This window comes from Charadrius vociferus, unplaced genomic scaffold (genome assembly GCF_000708025.1).
Source record: "Charadrius vociferus isolate BGI_N301 unplaced genomic scaffold, ASM70802v2 scaffold325, whole genome shotgun sequence".
Classification (NCBI taxonomy): Eukaryota; Metazoa; Chordata; class Aves; order Charadriiformes; family Charadriidae; genus Charadrius; species Charadrius vociferus.
In genome coordinates, this window is record NW_009648526.1 from 5181841 (window position 1) to 5198487 (window position 16647).

At 39.9% G+C, this 16647-nt stretch overlaps 1 protein-coding gene across 1 annotated transcript in view; it reads right to left on the bottom strand.

Moving 5' to 3' along the window:
- The window catches only part of OTUD7A (OTU deubiquitinase 7A), a 91705-nt gene that overhangs the window by 49386 nt on the left and 25672 nt on the right, over positions 1 to 16647 (bottom strand). Inside the window, exon 4 of the mRNA XM_009885759.1 lies at positions 6338 to 6492. Coding sequence (XP_009884061.1) covers positions 6338 to 6488 — 151 coding nt within the window. The 5' untranslated portion in view covers positions 6489 to 6492. The remainder of the gene's footprint in view (positions 1 to 6337; positions 6493 to 16647) is intronic.

The following is a 16647-nucleotide window of genomic DNA, read 5'->3' on the forward strand; positions in this document are numbered from 1 at the left end:
AATGAAAATGAAGCTGGAAAATTACATTTCTAAGAAACAAATTATTTAGCAAATGTGTACAGTCCACTAACATATAATTGTGAAAGCTAATTATACATAGTTGAAATATATTAATATTAATTTACAAGAATTTAAAATAGTTGTAAGCATCTTAATAAATCCAGAAGTCCAATATTAGAGTTTTATAACAGTTAGCCATGAAAATGTTTTAAATTGCGTTTGTTTTCATAAATGTAACAGCACAAGGCAAGAGCATGTTCTTGGCCTTTATTGGAAAGAAAAAGATTTCAGATCACCGATTTCTATCCTTTTTTACTGGAATCATGCAAGCATGATAAAATTTTTTACATACGTTTTATTCTTACTTTTTTTTTTTTAACCCATTCCTACATCCAGTTTAAATTACCCCATAAATTATTCCTGTGCTGGACTAGACACATCAAGAGAAAATGTTGGCTATTAGAATAAATATTGGACACAATTATTTTCAAAGAATGCAACTACTAGCACTTAAGCAGAATTATTTTCACTGATATATATATATATATATAAGTGTATGACATCAAAGGCTGAGTATAAGTTTTCAGCAAACAATTAATCACTGAAAAAAACTGGAGGGAAGAGAAAATGAGTATCAAGAGCAGAGAGACCTGAAGCAGTGGTGTTGGTGACCTGTACAATCAAACAGAAGCTGATCTCCCAGGTAGTGAACATGGAGTAGAACAGATGACCTCATTCTGATGTGGAGTTTTACTACAGCCTTAAACATATAGGTGGACTCTAATAGAATATTCTGCTTTTCTGGAGTTCCTGTTTTCAAAAATGAGGCTAATCTAATGAAAACACAGAATGCTTCCATTTAACAGAAAAACTCTTTTACAATAATATGGAATGAACGATGTCCTTCTATGCCCCAAACTGTGCCCTTTTTTAAAGCATCTGATTGTCTTTCAACCATCTAGTTAGTCCCTCATGAAAGACAGGATAAGAATACCAACAACCATAAGTTTAAAAATAAGGAGTTTCCAATATAGTGCACAAGATTCAATGTGAGACTGGAATGCAATTTTAAAAAGTGGTTTTAAACTTAGAAAAAGATATAGAGGTTCACACTGTGCTCTCAGATATTTCTAGTTCAAATGAAGCCTTTGCTCAAGGAATTTTGTGAAAGGTTGTTACAGTAAGATTTACAGTGATGAGAATGCTCTTGTTTTCAGGCAGGTTAATTGAATAAATCTGTTGTGGGGTGCTTTTTTTTTTTTTTTTGGAAGAGAGACAAACTTCTACAGTCCTCCTTCCTCCTGAAGGAAAGCGCACAGAGACAAGATCTCAGGTCTGCAGCAGATGTTTTTGATACAAAGGGATCTGCTTCAAGCAGATCTGATTCCTGAACCATCACACTGTGTAACATCAGATCCAGTTTCCACGTCCCCCGAGTCAAATACTACAAGGAGAGCCAAGCAACCAGCACAGTCACTCTCTCCATTCCATAATTTGCTGACATATGTGGTGCTCGTGTATTCTCTCCAACCTGTGATTTTATTTATTATCTGGTACAGTCAGTAAATAGCTTTTGGTGTCCTTTTATTTGCATAGGGACATACTCATGATTATTTGTTTGACTTGTAGTTTTTAATATAAAACCATCAGGATTTATGATGTCTTGAAGATGCCATGAATTTGAGGACACTTATCTGTAGATATGCAGGCTCTCAAAAGGTAATTCCAGCTGGGCATTTACTTTAAAGTCTCTGCAAGACTAGAGGCAAAGGGGTAAATCGCTATCAACCAAGTGTCTTCCCTGGAGTCCTAAACAACAAGGGTGAACATTGCAAAGTCTTGTAATCATAACCAAGCTGAAAAAACTGTGCTTCCCATTTTAATAATTCAGCTGCAACAGTAGCTAAGAATTCTGGTAGGGCTGGTAAAAAGCTGTTCTGTCAACTGAAAAGAATGATGGAAGTAGTCTGGGTGGTCCAGGACAGCATTCAGACAAAGAAAGCAAGGAGTGCTGAGGAAAGGAAGAAAAAGCCCTTCAGTATAAAAAGTACAGAAAGGTACCAAGAAGAACAAGCAACCAAACCCAAGCACGAAGCATTCTATGCACAAGACGCTGCCAGGAACTAAGAGCAGACAAGTACAGCAGCTTCTGATGGAAGGCAGATTCTGATGTGGAGACAGATCATCTGGAGAATCCAGCCCAGAAATAGCTCACTCGGCTATTGCTCAGGCATGCAAGCTCACTGTGGGCACAAGGCAAAATTTATACTAGTACAGTGAAGGGTAGATGAAAGCATCCTGAACTGAGAGACAGAAGATGCTGTTTGGGTTAGCTGTACATAATTCCCACAAAAGCATTTTTCTCATGATCTCAGCTACCTTGGGTTCTCATCCTAGAAGTGGGCATGCAGTTATTGGGATGTTCAAAAGGGGAAGAAAAGAAAAGAAAAAAAAAAAGCTGGAGGTAGAAAGGGGAGAGAAGACTATTCACACTTTCAGCTATAAAGTCGTCCTGAGCTCTCAAACTGAGTTACTAAGCATCCATGGCACATCAGAGAGCAGAACAAACTTTGATTACTCGTTTGATTGTATATCTTTAATAGATGCATACCAGTAATAAGGTAAACGATTTTGTGCTATCAAAACCTCTGCTTGAAAACAATGCATAATCGATCCTTGACAATATGACAGTTATATAACTCTACACGACTATAAATCTAACATTCTTTGCTATGCTTAATTATTTTTTAACACAAATGGTGTACATTTACCATATACATCCAGTCATAAATATCACCACTGTTATATTGAACAGCTGGGAAAGGGCCTTAGTTTTGAAATATTTATATAGAGTTCAATGAAAAAAAAAATTACTGAATGAATCATAACGTATAACTCTACGACGTATCAGATTGTAATCGCACGTTTCTTAAATTTCTGCAGAAATGGGCAGAAATCTACCAAATTATCAGAATAAGCTGTAATGGAAGGAAAGTTTACAATACTCAAGAAAACCTCAAATAAACCCAAACAGTAAGACAGATGCCTTACAAAAGTGTAGGCCTATGTGCTGTTATGTGCTAAGCCCCTTCTGCCTGCACACACCTTTCCTTGTATTTTCTCCAAGTCTGCACATGTAAGTTCCCAGAGCTGTGTCACATAAATAGCAAATCACAAGTAACCTTCAACTGGCCTTTCAGCCTCAGTAGGTAGTGTTTGAAAAGTAGGAATGAAACATAAATTGTGCATTGGACAAACACAAACTAAGCCATTTCTAAAGCAATTTTATCCACCAATGAACGGCTGATTAGACAGATAGAAGGCTTTTCTAAACATAGACATAGCAATGTCATGAAAATAAAATTAATTTATTAGGCAGAACCAAGAAAAACAAACGCATTTTTAATTTTGATGCAGCTTTAAAAGTCTGCATTCACATCCATTTTCAGATGTGCATGACAGAATTCTCATACCATCAAAATAATGGCTTTAAGATTTTAAGTCTGTGATATCTGAACTCCTTAACAGTTAAGCAACTGCACAGAACTCTACAATTGGTCACTTTGAAACATCAAACTGAGCCCAGACTTGACCACAAGCTGCCTGTGCAATACGAAAGCAAACTTGACCAAAGATACAAACAGCAGCATATGCAATGTAAGTGCAAAGAGGCAATCTTTGCACTAGAAAGATATACACCAAAATAGCCAAAACATTTCTGTCTACATTCTTTTGAATGATAGAGAAAATATTGAGACAGAAAGCGAGACTTGGAGCCCAACATGTTTAGCTTATCAAAATTAGATAGCAAAGCAACTGGTTTAGTTCAACAGTTCAACGGGGAAAAAAAAATGCAGGGATTTTACCAGCAGGACAGGCAGAGTATAGAAACATCACCAGAGCCAATATTTAGGAAAACTTCTGGCAATTTAGAAAAATCTATGTGCAATCTATATGCAATGTATAGAGTTTTTTAGCTATTTGTACAACCGTCAGTGTTGTTAACAACTGTTATTTAACGTGCCATGGAGCTGCCAGGGAAAATACCATGTATTGTGCACACTACTGTCATGATGCATCAATAGTACAATCAAAGCAAAACAATTAATGTATTAAATTAATTGGATAAGGAAGCAGAAACTAGTAGCCTTCACTGTCTACAGGATAGTAAAATTAAATAAATTTCTCCCAAAATGTGAACAAAGTTAACAGTATTAGAAATGGGCCTGAAAAAGATGCGTATGCTCCACAGAAGCACGTTCAGTCTGAGCAAGTTATAAAAATAGAATTTGTGAGCAGATCAGAAAGAGAGGAGAGCTGTGGGACCCTAGAAGAACTGATCAAAACTTGTGATTACATGGAAATGACAGTCTGTACAAGAAAGCCTTTCTGGCTCAAAGTTCTCCATAGCAGTCATTTTGGGGCTACAAACTACAAACAAATCTTGAAATTTCTCAAAAATATTTGTGCACACCTGTTTTCAAATTTTGAATTGAAAACATTATACAGATATCATCATTCCAAGACCAGGTGCCAAACAGTTGCTACAGCCTTGTGCACCATGGTACGGGGGGTTGCTCTTCTGAATATTTTTATCTCTAAGAAGTTACTCCACAGGTTTCAGTCCTGCTCACAGAGCCCAGAGCATCAACATGTAACAACCACGAAAGACAGTCATAACAGTGTGAGGGTGGCAGCCCCTTCTGTGTCTTCTTTAAACAAATTAGAAACCACTGGATCAAATACTGTCCCCCAGCACAAGATATGGCCAGTGTTAGAAGTTGTTACATCAAATGCAGCCACAACTACATGTGCTGAAACATTCCTGTGAGCACATCTTGTCCAGAACTAGCAACAATATTTTACTTTGAAAAATTCCTGTGGAGGAAGAAATAATTTGGGCTAGATGCATATGTCTATTAGCCTGTTCAGAATAAATAAATTCCTTATTGTTTATATCTTTGTTAATATGTGTGGTGTGAATTTATTCATCTATAGAAATGAGAAGTAAAACACAGAAAAATACTGTTCTATATTTATTTGGAAGCGTTATCCTTTATAGCAAAGCAAAGATAAAGTAACTCTTCTGAACCACCTCTGATATGCAGGAACACTTTTTCAAATTTTGGCAGTGCTCTATCAGCACAGCAACTGACAACCTGTCCTGATATTGCTGAGAAAAAAACCTTCTTGTATTCTTTTTCGAAAAGACCAAGACAGACTCTAGGCTAGAATGACAGGTTAATGAAATCAGTCAGACAAAACAGAGGTCTCTTAAGTATAGCAAGCCAATGATGACATTTGTGGCTAGGCATTATTACATGTAACACAGATGACTCGAGAAATGCTGCAAAATCATGTGCACCTCTGTGTTAATACTACGTCATTCCCTATTACTGAAAAACCCAGAGTAAAAAAAGAACTTACAGCAAAATTTAAAACTTCCAGTATGCATATGATAAAGTGAAATTGCTTTTCCGTAAGAGACACATATACCCTGCTGTATACTTTTAGGTCTGCTCTGGCTGTTCAGTAGTTGTTTCTCTTTAACACACAATTTCTTAAAGCATATTAAGATATAAAAAAAAAACCAAACAAAAAAACCAACACACTTATTGAATACAGCTTTTATACAGAAAAATTATTTTAGCTAACCAACTTAAATCTCACCTACTCATTTCTAACTTCCCATCTTCACAGTTGTTGTTAGCCCACATCAAAAGAAATGAACAAAAACAACTATTACAAAATGCCTTCCAATATCAAAGGTGTCTTTCCACTTTTGAGCTTATGAACTTAAAACAACTACAATAAAATAAATAAAAGACCCGGTTATTTTTCTGATACGGCTTCTTAGATGTTTTTCAACCTAGCCATTTGACTCCCATACCATGAAGGTCAGGTATGCATATTAATTGCTGGGCCCCAAAAATATCTCTAGTTTCTCTATCGGTTTCATTTGTCTCATTTCATAAGTCCATTTCCGACTCAACTCAGCTGCTTTGCACAGTGAGCCGAACCATTTACAACTACTTTCAGGCAGCTGAATATGACAAAATTCAGCTAAAGCCCCCTCCCCTCTCTCCCTGGCACATACACTTTTTAAGGCACGACTGTTAATAACCTGAAATACAGCAATCTAACACTATAACCTTTTAAGGCTTTTGCTGAAAACACCTTCCTTAGTATAATCTGTGGTCAGCTTATTACAAGAGTTGACTTACTAGTCAAAATACTAAGAACTGTCTGTTTCCAAATACCGGAGTTCTCTTTTATGACTGGTTCTCGCTTTAAGTGAGCAGCAAACATAGGAAATACTGGTGTCCTGAAAGCTTACCTTCCAGTAAGTCTCTTGCCAGACCTGGTTCTGCCCCTGTGGACCGAACAAAGTCTGACAGGACTGCATCCATATCAAGAGTCATGAGATCATTCAGGGATGCTGCCAGACATGCAGCAGCAGCAGGACTCACGGGTTGGCTAGAAGGCATCCATCTGCCAAGGAGAAAAAGAAACAGGACTTTAGAATATACTCCAAAGTGATGTAAAATGCATTCTTCCTCTCTTCCCCAAACATGACTATTAAAAACGCTAAAACATCCGAGTTACAGCATATTAAAATAAACAGCATTTGTCATCCATCTCTGCCTTAGCCTAGAAGCTGTTTCTCACTCACACTGGAAGGTTTTCACTTTCTTAACATTTAATAATTTTATTGACTTCTCTTGTGTGCATCTTGTAAATAATTCTGCAACTTGAAGGCTCCAATCCAGCCAAACACAGGCACCGTTCATTCAAAGCATAATCATCATACCCTTGTCACTACGCATACACTGAAGTTTAGCAAGTATTTCAATGTTTGGCTCTTTTGCCTTGCTTACTAACACTAACATATATACAACAGAGCTTTGCATGTGTTCTTTTATTTGCCTTGTCAATACCACTTCTGTAATTTATAGTTTGTCCACTGTACTGCGTCTGGCTGGGATGGAGTTCATTTTCTACGATTCTATGATTCTTCGTTCATTTTCTAGAATTGTGGCTGAATCAGTGTTGCTAACACATCAATATTTTAGTCATTGCTGACCAGCACTTCCACAGCCTCAAGGCTTTCTCCGTTCCTCCCCACACTGAGCAGGCTCCGGGCGGGCAGGAGGCCGGGAGGGGACACAGCTGGGACAGCAGACCCCAGCTGACCAAAGGGATATTCCCTAGCATAAAACATCATGCTCAGCAGTAAAAGTGGAGTAGAGGTCTTTCCAAAGTAGCCATCGCTCACAGACTGGCTGGGTGTCAGTCTGCTTATGAAAGGTGGTGAGCAATTGTCTTTGTGTCACTTGCTTCCCCCCCCCTTTCCTTCACTTTAATGAAACTATCTTTATCTTGATCCACAAGGTTTTTTCTCTTGCTTTTGCTGTTCTGATTCTCTGTCCCATCCCACTGGGGGGTGGGCAGAGCGAGTGAGCTGCTGGTAGGTGCTTTGTCTCTGCCTGGGGTCAGCAAACTCCAGGGCTTTGTACATCAAACTCCAGAGTTTGTTAATGACCACTTTCAGCTTTTGCTGTGTTGTTTATCACTTTGTTCTTCTTTGCCTCCGAGAGCTGTGATAAAAGCACTAGCCTTGAGTCTAACCTGGTGTTTGGCCCATGTATTGCTGCCATCCCAATACTCCGGGAATTATCTCATGGAGTCAATCAACAATTACACCTTTCTTCTCTTCTGTTCCAGGAGTGACTTTGTAGGTAAATTAAGAATGCTACCTCCTCCTCCAGGGTAGATGTTTCCTGCCTTGTTGCAAAGGCCTTTCAGTTTCTCAAACATCCCTGCGTAACCAGAATGTTCACATTATGCGGAAAGATTACAGCTGTCAGACAGGAGAGAAAATTATCACCTGGTTGCTCTGACACTGGGATACTGAGGGCCCACAGTCAGAAATTAGAGTGTAAGGAAGCCCAGCAGCTGGGATCCCTAGCTAAGGACCAGGAAATTGGAAAAGGGACTGGAAAAGGGACAACAATCCACAGCCTCTGGAGTCAGTTCCTGTTGAATGTACAGGCAAGGTACCCCCTCCGGGAAGATGTGCAAGCTACTAAGGCAAGTGGGCCACCATTGAGGACGGTATACAGTATCTGAGGGAATTAGTGGTGGTGGAGGTGATTTACAGCAACCTGGACAACAACCAGTACTTCAAAGATCTGGACAAAATCCAGTGCATGTGGTCCATGTGGCGGAAGTTTGTATGGAACACACCAACACCATATGCCAGCACCCTGGTGATAACAGACTGGACAGACATCAAGGTACCAACTGTGGACAGACTGGCCTGCCAGCTCCGGTAATTTGAAGAAAATCTCTCTTCCTCCCGAAATCCTTGGGCCTGTGTCTACCTTGTGCTGTCTACCTTGTCCAGCCTCTCAGAGGATCCTTCTGTTTTGGGGTGTGTGCTGAAGAACTGCAGGTGTTTATTGCTACCACGAAGGTGCATGGTCAACAATATCGCACCAAGCGAGAATTCCTGGTTGCCACACATGAGCTGATTAATTGATGAGAGAGACAAGGAGTGAGCAGCAAGACTCGCTCACCCCTGTAATAGCCCTATATGTCCAGCACAAAAGTCTGATGGTGGGTAGAGGCCAGCAGTGGACTACCGCAGCCTGAACAGTCGCACCACCATTGTGTGCTGCTGTACCGGCTATGCTGGAACTCCAGTATGAACTGGAGTCAAAGGCAGTCATCAAGTGGTATGCTACAACTTACACTACCCATGTGTTTTTATTGATTCCTTTGGCAGCAGACTGCAGGCCACAGTTCCCTTTCACACGGAGGGGTGTCCAATACACCTGGAATTAACTGCCCCAGGGATGGAAGCACAGCACTACCATTTCTACTCCACCCTGGTGAGACCCCACCTGGAGTACTGCATCCAGCTTTGGAGTCCTCAGCACAAGAAGGACATCGATCTGTTGAAGCAGGCCCAGAGAATGGCCACGAAGATGATCAGAGGGCTGGAGCACCTCTCCTGTGAAGACAGGCTGAGACAGTTGGGGTTGTTCAGCCTGGACAAGAGGAGGCTCCAGGGAGAGAGCCTTATAGAGACCTTACAGTATCTGCAGGTGGCCTACAAGAAAGATGGAGAGGGACTTTTTACAAGGGCATGCAGCGATAGGACGAGGTGTAATGGCTTCAAACTGGAAGAAGGCAGATTTAGATAAGTTATCAGGAAGAAATTTTTCACTATGAGGGTGGTGAGGAACTGGCACAAGCTGCCCAGAGAAGCTGTGGAGGCCCCATCCTTGGAAGTGTTCAAGGCCAGGCTGGATGGGGCTTTGAGGTCAAAGGATCTACACAAGAGATCCAGTTTGGCTGAATAAAATGGCAAGATGGACATCATATCCCAAAGGATGTGATCAATAGTCTAACAGCCATATTCCCACCAATTAACAAACAAGAAAGACAAGCTTTCCTAGGCATCGTGATTTTCTAGAGAACGCGTATTCTGGGTTACAGTCAGATTGTGAGTTCTCTGTATCAAGTGACATGATAGAAGAACTATCTCAATTGGGGTCCCGAGCAGTGACAAGCCTTTGAACAGATCAAACAGGAGACAGTATATGCGGTAGCCCTTGGGCCAGTTGACCCCTTGGCATCAACTGGAGCCTATGGCAGAAAGCACTTAGAAAGACTCAAGGTCAAGATCTAAGGTTGTGGCACCAAGGGTACAGAGGATCCAGGGTATTGGGTATATTTCTAGCTTCCTCTATTGAACTATTTCTGTAGTTCAGTGGAGAAGCCACCTCCAGAAACTGTATCAGAAACACCTGCAACAAGTATACAGTATAAACACTTGGACCAACCGAGGCCCAGCTGGGAGAGGCAGAAAGGAAGGATCTGGCAAGATTTCACCCCTGTTCTTCTGAGAGATGCAATTAGAGTACTAGTTAATACAATCAGGGTGCACAAAGGCCTTTACTGTTTTTTATATCTAACTTTTCATGCCCTTCCAATACCCCCAACCCAGCCATCTATCCAGGGCTTTCTAAAGTCGTTATTAAGTGATACCAGCTAACCATAAGAGAAAAGCACCCACATTTTTTTTTCACCTCAAGTGAACGTGACACAATGTCCAGCATGGGAGTTTTTCTTGCCAAATCTATGGCTAAAAAAAAAAATTAAAAAAATAAAAAATTTACATCTGCCCACTGCATTTTGTACCTACTTTTTTGTTCCTGAAAAAGTGAAACCCATCCTTCTAGGCAATGTTCTCTACAAATATAAAATAAAAATTAAAGCAGGCACTTCAAGAGTAGTTGGTGCTAGACAAGGTAATAAGACAGCTGGCATTCAAAACACAGTTATGCTAAGGTATCGCCGTACTTCTACCCTTCCTGCACTACTGCAGAAATAGTGCAATGCAAAGGAAACAGGATAAAGTTAAATGATACACAACAAAAGCAAAAGCATATATTTTACTTTCGTGCTTGTTATTCATCGATGGTTAAAGCTCACCTTTGAACATGAATTGGATTTTTCCTGTTAATTCCTCCTCGCAGGGTTAGCTGCAACTTTACCACGTGCCAAGGGTAAGGACTAGCATGGAGATTTCCTGCTGGTAGCAGATGATATCGGTTGGCTCTTGCTTGTACCACAGCTACAGAGAAATAAACTGTGAAAGAAATTGAAAACCAGTTGGTTTCACTGTTCCCCAAATGAAACACAGTCCTTTCCTATTCCACGTGCAATTACCTGGGTATATTTAACCTTAAAAATAGAATGCCTTTGCCTTCTTAGAAATTGCCTCTTTCTGCACGTACATATCCCAGGTAGAACACAAACATCCTTTACCTCCTGCCCCAGGAGGGTGGGCTCCTTCTCAGCCTCATCCACCAGGACTGCCTGCAAAACCCAACTCACTCCAGCAAACCGGAAGAGTGGAGGGTATGGTTACATAATTACATGGTTTTCAGCATCAAAGCAGATTACGCTGTTGCTAAACCTGCCCACTTCACAACCTTCTGGCCCCTACACTGTACCGTTATATGTTTTATACTACTTCTACCTGTATGCTTTCATACTGTTTATACAACTGTATCATTATGTTGGGGCCGCATTAGGATAGCAGGGGAGGTGGTCCTTTCCCCCGACTCAGTCCTGGTGAGGCTCATCTGGAGCATTATGTCCATTTCTGGCTCCCCAGCAAAAGACAGGCATCGACATACGGGAGCGAGTCAGTGAAGGACCACAAAATGCACATCTGCATCATCACTGGACAAGGGAAACACTTCTAAAATGTAACATAACAAAGATGGAGTAACAGAAGGAAAGCTGGAAACGGTGAGGAGGCTAGTTAAAAAAGGAATGCAGACACTTCAGGAAGAGAACTACCTTAGCGGTTTGTGGCCAAATTCGGCATCTAAGCGTTGTAGTAACTGAATCTGTTTCAATGCAAATACAGGACAAACCCACTACTTTTATTTAAAAAAAAAATAATCTCATGCATAGATCCACTGTACTAAACAGCACTAACATCCATACAAAAAGGTCACAAGAAACTGAATACAATTTATTTCTTTAGTGACTCAGAGAAAGAATGAAATAAATCTTAACCACCAGGATGGAAATATATGGCTCAAGCTAAAAGAACCTGCCACAGGTTAATGATGCAAAGCATTAGTGAATTTCAGATAACAATCAGAAGTGACTCAGTAGTATGATGACTGCTAATTTAAAATGCACCAGCTGGGCACTCAAGTACAGTCACTATGTGTGGGGGCTAGACTGCTCATAAATTTGGAAAACTGACATGCATATCAGTCTGAAGAAGTCAATTCAAGAGTTGTCTCAGTATCAGCATTACTTCAGTATTTTCAATAGTGATATTGAAAAGATACACTTCTAACAGCAGAAGACAAGACCAATCTCTCTCTGCATGTATGACCTCACCGAATTGCCTCTGGGTTACATGATCACAGAATCACAGAATGTTTAGGGTTGGAAGGGACCTCTGGAGATCATCTAGTCCAACCCCCAATCATCACAACCTATACAGTAACCATGTCAACAGACGCATTTCATTCTTAACTCATCCCAGCAAAGGTTGTGTAAGCTGCCTATGAACCTCTACAAAAGAGGTTCTTTCGGGTAATGCAGAATGTTCTCTGTCTATATATACCTAAAACTGGTAATACCTGTGTATTGTCAGCTGATGAAAACACAGCTCACGTGCAACAGAGCCAGAGATAAGGCTAGCTGCTGTTTTACTGAAAAACAATAATCTAAACCAAAACACTATCCAAGTTCCATCATATAATGATAAGTAGTCGTACAGGTAGAAAACACCTGCCTTGTGTTGAGTGCCAAGGAAGCACGCCCAATCCAGACCTTCCAAATCCATGGCAGCGTGAGGAAAATGTTTTCTACTTCGATGCTCCCTCTACACCTGTGCACTATACTATATAATGCTCTAGGCTCTGGGTCCTGCAACTGTGCTTAGAACACCTGCACGAAAATATCCATGCTATTTAATTCTTCCTGTTACTCCTCAGACCTCAATTAACAGCACAACATAGATTCACAGTGTTTGTTCAGACAGATGTCTCTGAAAAGATGGAAGAATCAATGACAAAACATGCTGATGAACATTAAAAATAGAAAAAAACCCAGAACCAACCCACCACTGATTACCTGAAGTAACATTGGTTCACTGCGTTGGATTACTTAAAAATGAAATAAGATCTACAAGACTGTGCTGACTGGAACTGCACTCCTACACGGTTTCCACGCAGACTCCAAATTTCAACAGTGCTGATTTAAGTACATCCAATGCCATAAGAGCCAACTAAAATCTGTGCTACACATGCAACCAAGGAGCGACCTGCTGTGGAAACTCATTCCTCATGTACCGGCAAGGCCTCACAAAGCCCCTAACATATTAGAAACTGAACGTGGTGATAGCCAACCCGCAAATATTAACAGCTCTTAAAAAAAACCAACCAAACAAAAAAACCTCACAAAGATGAACCAAAGAACGACGCCCCAACCCTCTCCAAAACTCAAATACTAGGTTTCCTAGTATAGCAGTATTCTACTAACTGTTAGTACTAACCACTAACCATGTACTGACTATTTTTCTTTTTCTCATGCAGCAAATGCCACTTGCTACTCCATTTTGTAGTCATAATTCTGACAGATGGTCTGGCTGTTACTTGTACTACTTCACCCTAAAGAGCCACTTTTACAAAAAGCCCGAACCGTGCAGGCTCTATGCTCTGAAAGCAAGGAGCAGAGTTGGTACGATCCTCCCTGTATACATTTGAACTAGCACTGTTTTTTTTGCCCAGAGAGAGTTGTTTTCTCAGCTCTCTAGAATGTATAGGGGGGGAAAACCCAACAAACCCAAACAAAAAAACCAAAAAAACAACAACAAAAAAAGTCTTTAAAAAAAAAATACATCTGTGCCAGAAAACTACTATTAGCTGCAAAAACCCACCCAGATGGAATAGTTAAAACTACTAAGCAAGGAAACAAAATAAACTGTAGAGAAGGAGACAGTGACTCAGAAGCCAGATGGCTACCGGACTTACTGTTCTCACCAGACGAGCATAGTCTCTCCTCACCTACAAAAGCACCACCACCACTACCTCTGCTCAAATTCCCAAAGAGCTAAGCAAAGCATGTGCAATGAGACAATTTCACTGATGTTTTATAAAATTGTAACAGTATGGTGTAAACTGTAACTGTATATTGAGTCACATTCATCTAAAGCACTTCTATACAAATCATTGTAGCAGCGATTCAGAAACCCCCAGAACCATGTACTTAGTTTTAAGCACATGCCAAAATGCCACCCAAATCAGAGATAAAAAGCCTGTGCTGCCTCAGTGCCCCAGGCAGTGTGATGGACCAGTTGCAACCAATCTGAACCACCTGCCTTAGCATCGCCGCAAAAATTTTATGAGTCCCAAGGATTCTAGCAGAGGACTGAAGAGTTTTTTCTTTTGTTTTTAATTCCCTCTATTAATTAAATTAGATCTGTTCTGCCCCAGCCTGCATTGCTGCCATTCAGTCGGTATTTCTACCTGGAATCCACAGCTGGTGCGCAGCTAAACTGCTCTTTGCAACTCCGGCTGTAACGTCAACTATTCCAAGACAATTGTAGCCTTTCATTTGTAGGGGCAATGCAGCTTTTGACAATTGTTTTTCCTTTGTTGCGTTTAGTACTTAGCACGCTCCTTGGTCTTCAGATCCTTTTCCACAATTTTGACTTACAAAAAAAAAAAATAATTTCAGAAAACCAAAAGCCCTCTTACATGACAGGGGGACAGCAGGGGGTAGAAGTGTTCTGCTGACAGACAGCAGCATGGTCATTTAAGAAAGCGGAGACGATATTTTTTGCTAACTGTAAAATTTGCTCACTGTACTTTTTCTCTCAGATGCATAAGGAATAGCCTCAATCAATTCTTCTTTTTCCTTTTAGACTACACTCAAGAGAATGACAGTTGAAGGTAAAAAGGATATTTTATTTCTATTAGTAAGGTGGTAGAGGGCAAGCCTACTAGTAATATCAACGCCCCATACATAAATGCAAGTATAAAAAAACCAACCAACCAAAAAAACCCCAAACCAGTCCACAGCATTAGATTAGCACCTCAATAAACTGCATGGGTGTGTTCCAACACACTACTATCTGGCTTGTTATTTATCTTTATTTTGCACTAGGACAAAATCTTGTTTGTACCATCCAGCATAGCTGAATTTTTTGGTATGGATGACCAGAGCTGTTCTGTCACCTTATCTTCTTTTGAAGCACTAGAACATATTTAGGCTTGAGAACCTTGCAAATCCTGGGCTTCCGTGTTTCACTTGTAACTGCTGATCCCCGCCAGCCAGAAAATACCACTCGGGATCACACACTGGTAAAGGAGATGCAGAAGTATGGAAGATAACACTGTCTTAACACTTTGAAGTTGTCTGCTGCAGATAACTTTAAACTTTTTAATCTAGCATGTTTCAACAAGACTGACTCTTCTGCTACATCGTGGCGCCCGTCCTCTCTCACTGACAGTACAGGTTTGGCCTTACACACCTGCCCAGCTCCTAAGGCCAGCAGCTATCTCAGATTGTATATTTAATTGTGGGCATCTCAGGGTGAACCCCTGATGGTAACAGAAGTCAACTCTTTGTTAGGTTGGGGCACGCTTTTTTTGTGGGTTTTTTGTGCATTTTGTGTGTGTGTGCGCGCGTGAAAATTATACAGCTAAAGTCACAAATTGACTAAAATATTGCTTCTTCATACAGTTTGTTGGTTTACAGAACTAGAGGGCACTACAGATCACAAAGCAGCCAATCTCCCTGCATTTGCACACTGCAGATGCAGTTATGAAGTATATTCTTGTCCTTTTTGTTTTGCATCTATAAACTTCTCCTCCAAAAGCTACAGGAACTCCTTGCGCAAACTTTGCATAATTATGCAAAAAACTACTAATGGGTAGTTAAGAATCATTATAAGAGTGTATTTCAAATTTTCAGCAAATGAAAAGGAAATAATTCTATTCAGGACACTGTTATGAGTTAAACAGAAGCTACCTGAATAGTCTCTCTTCTCAAATGCTCACTAATTTATTTGAAGACCTCCAAATGTTCTGAAAATTTTTATTATTTTGAATTAGTCTCACATTCGCCAATTCTTTCATTGTTTTTTGCTTGTTTCTGTCATCATGGAGGTTTAAACTTGGCAGTTTAACATCTATATTTGTTTAAATACCAATGGATGAAAACCTCTGTATGGCCCTTCATCAATTCACGTGTCACTTAGTTCCTATCGTCTTCATACATTTTTATACTGAAATTAATTTTACTGCTTGCAGAAAAAAACATCTTATTTTTCTTGGTCCTTTGAATTTAAATGGCCCAGCAATTTGACAACTACATTTAATAGAGATTTGCTGTTATTCAAAGGGGAATTTGTGTGTCAATGAGAATCCAGTATTTAGACTGTCACAAGCCACACGTCATTTGCAGATGAGTATATTACCCAGCCAATGCACTACTAGAGTGACTACACTAAATCAGTAATGCTTATTTATATATTACTTCTATAAACTATGTCCTTCAACAAATCTACCATAGCGATTCTGTTACATCAAAACTGAAACATGCTAACTTTGAATTCTGAAAGGAAAAATTTCAGCAGTACCTACTTTTCCGGGGGGCAGGGGAAGATTTTTCTTGAAAGGTGTATATTTTTGCATACAATTTTCTTTTGGTTTTTAACAGCTACTAGTATGACTACAGTACTTCATCCTGGAAGCACATGTTGGGTTTTGTTTGTTTGGTTTTTTTTTTTAAATCAACTAAAAAATAACCAGGAGGAAGAACTCATTCAGAAAAATTCCAAAGCAGAAATCTTTTAAAATTCCAGCCCGACTGATGACAGCTTTGTAAGACATTGTGCAAGTCTCAAAATTTAAAAGTAGAAGTTATCTGGCAAATTACTCAACAGCATCTCTAGCTATAATGAAGAAAGGTGTACTGATTTGTAATTCGGTTTTATTTATTTACCATTATCCACTAATTGGAAGGAGGAAAACAAACACACAGGATTCAGTGAAAAGTTACATCGAAGAGGAGGCATCAGTGGTAAAACATGACTGC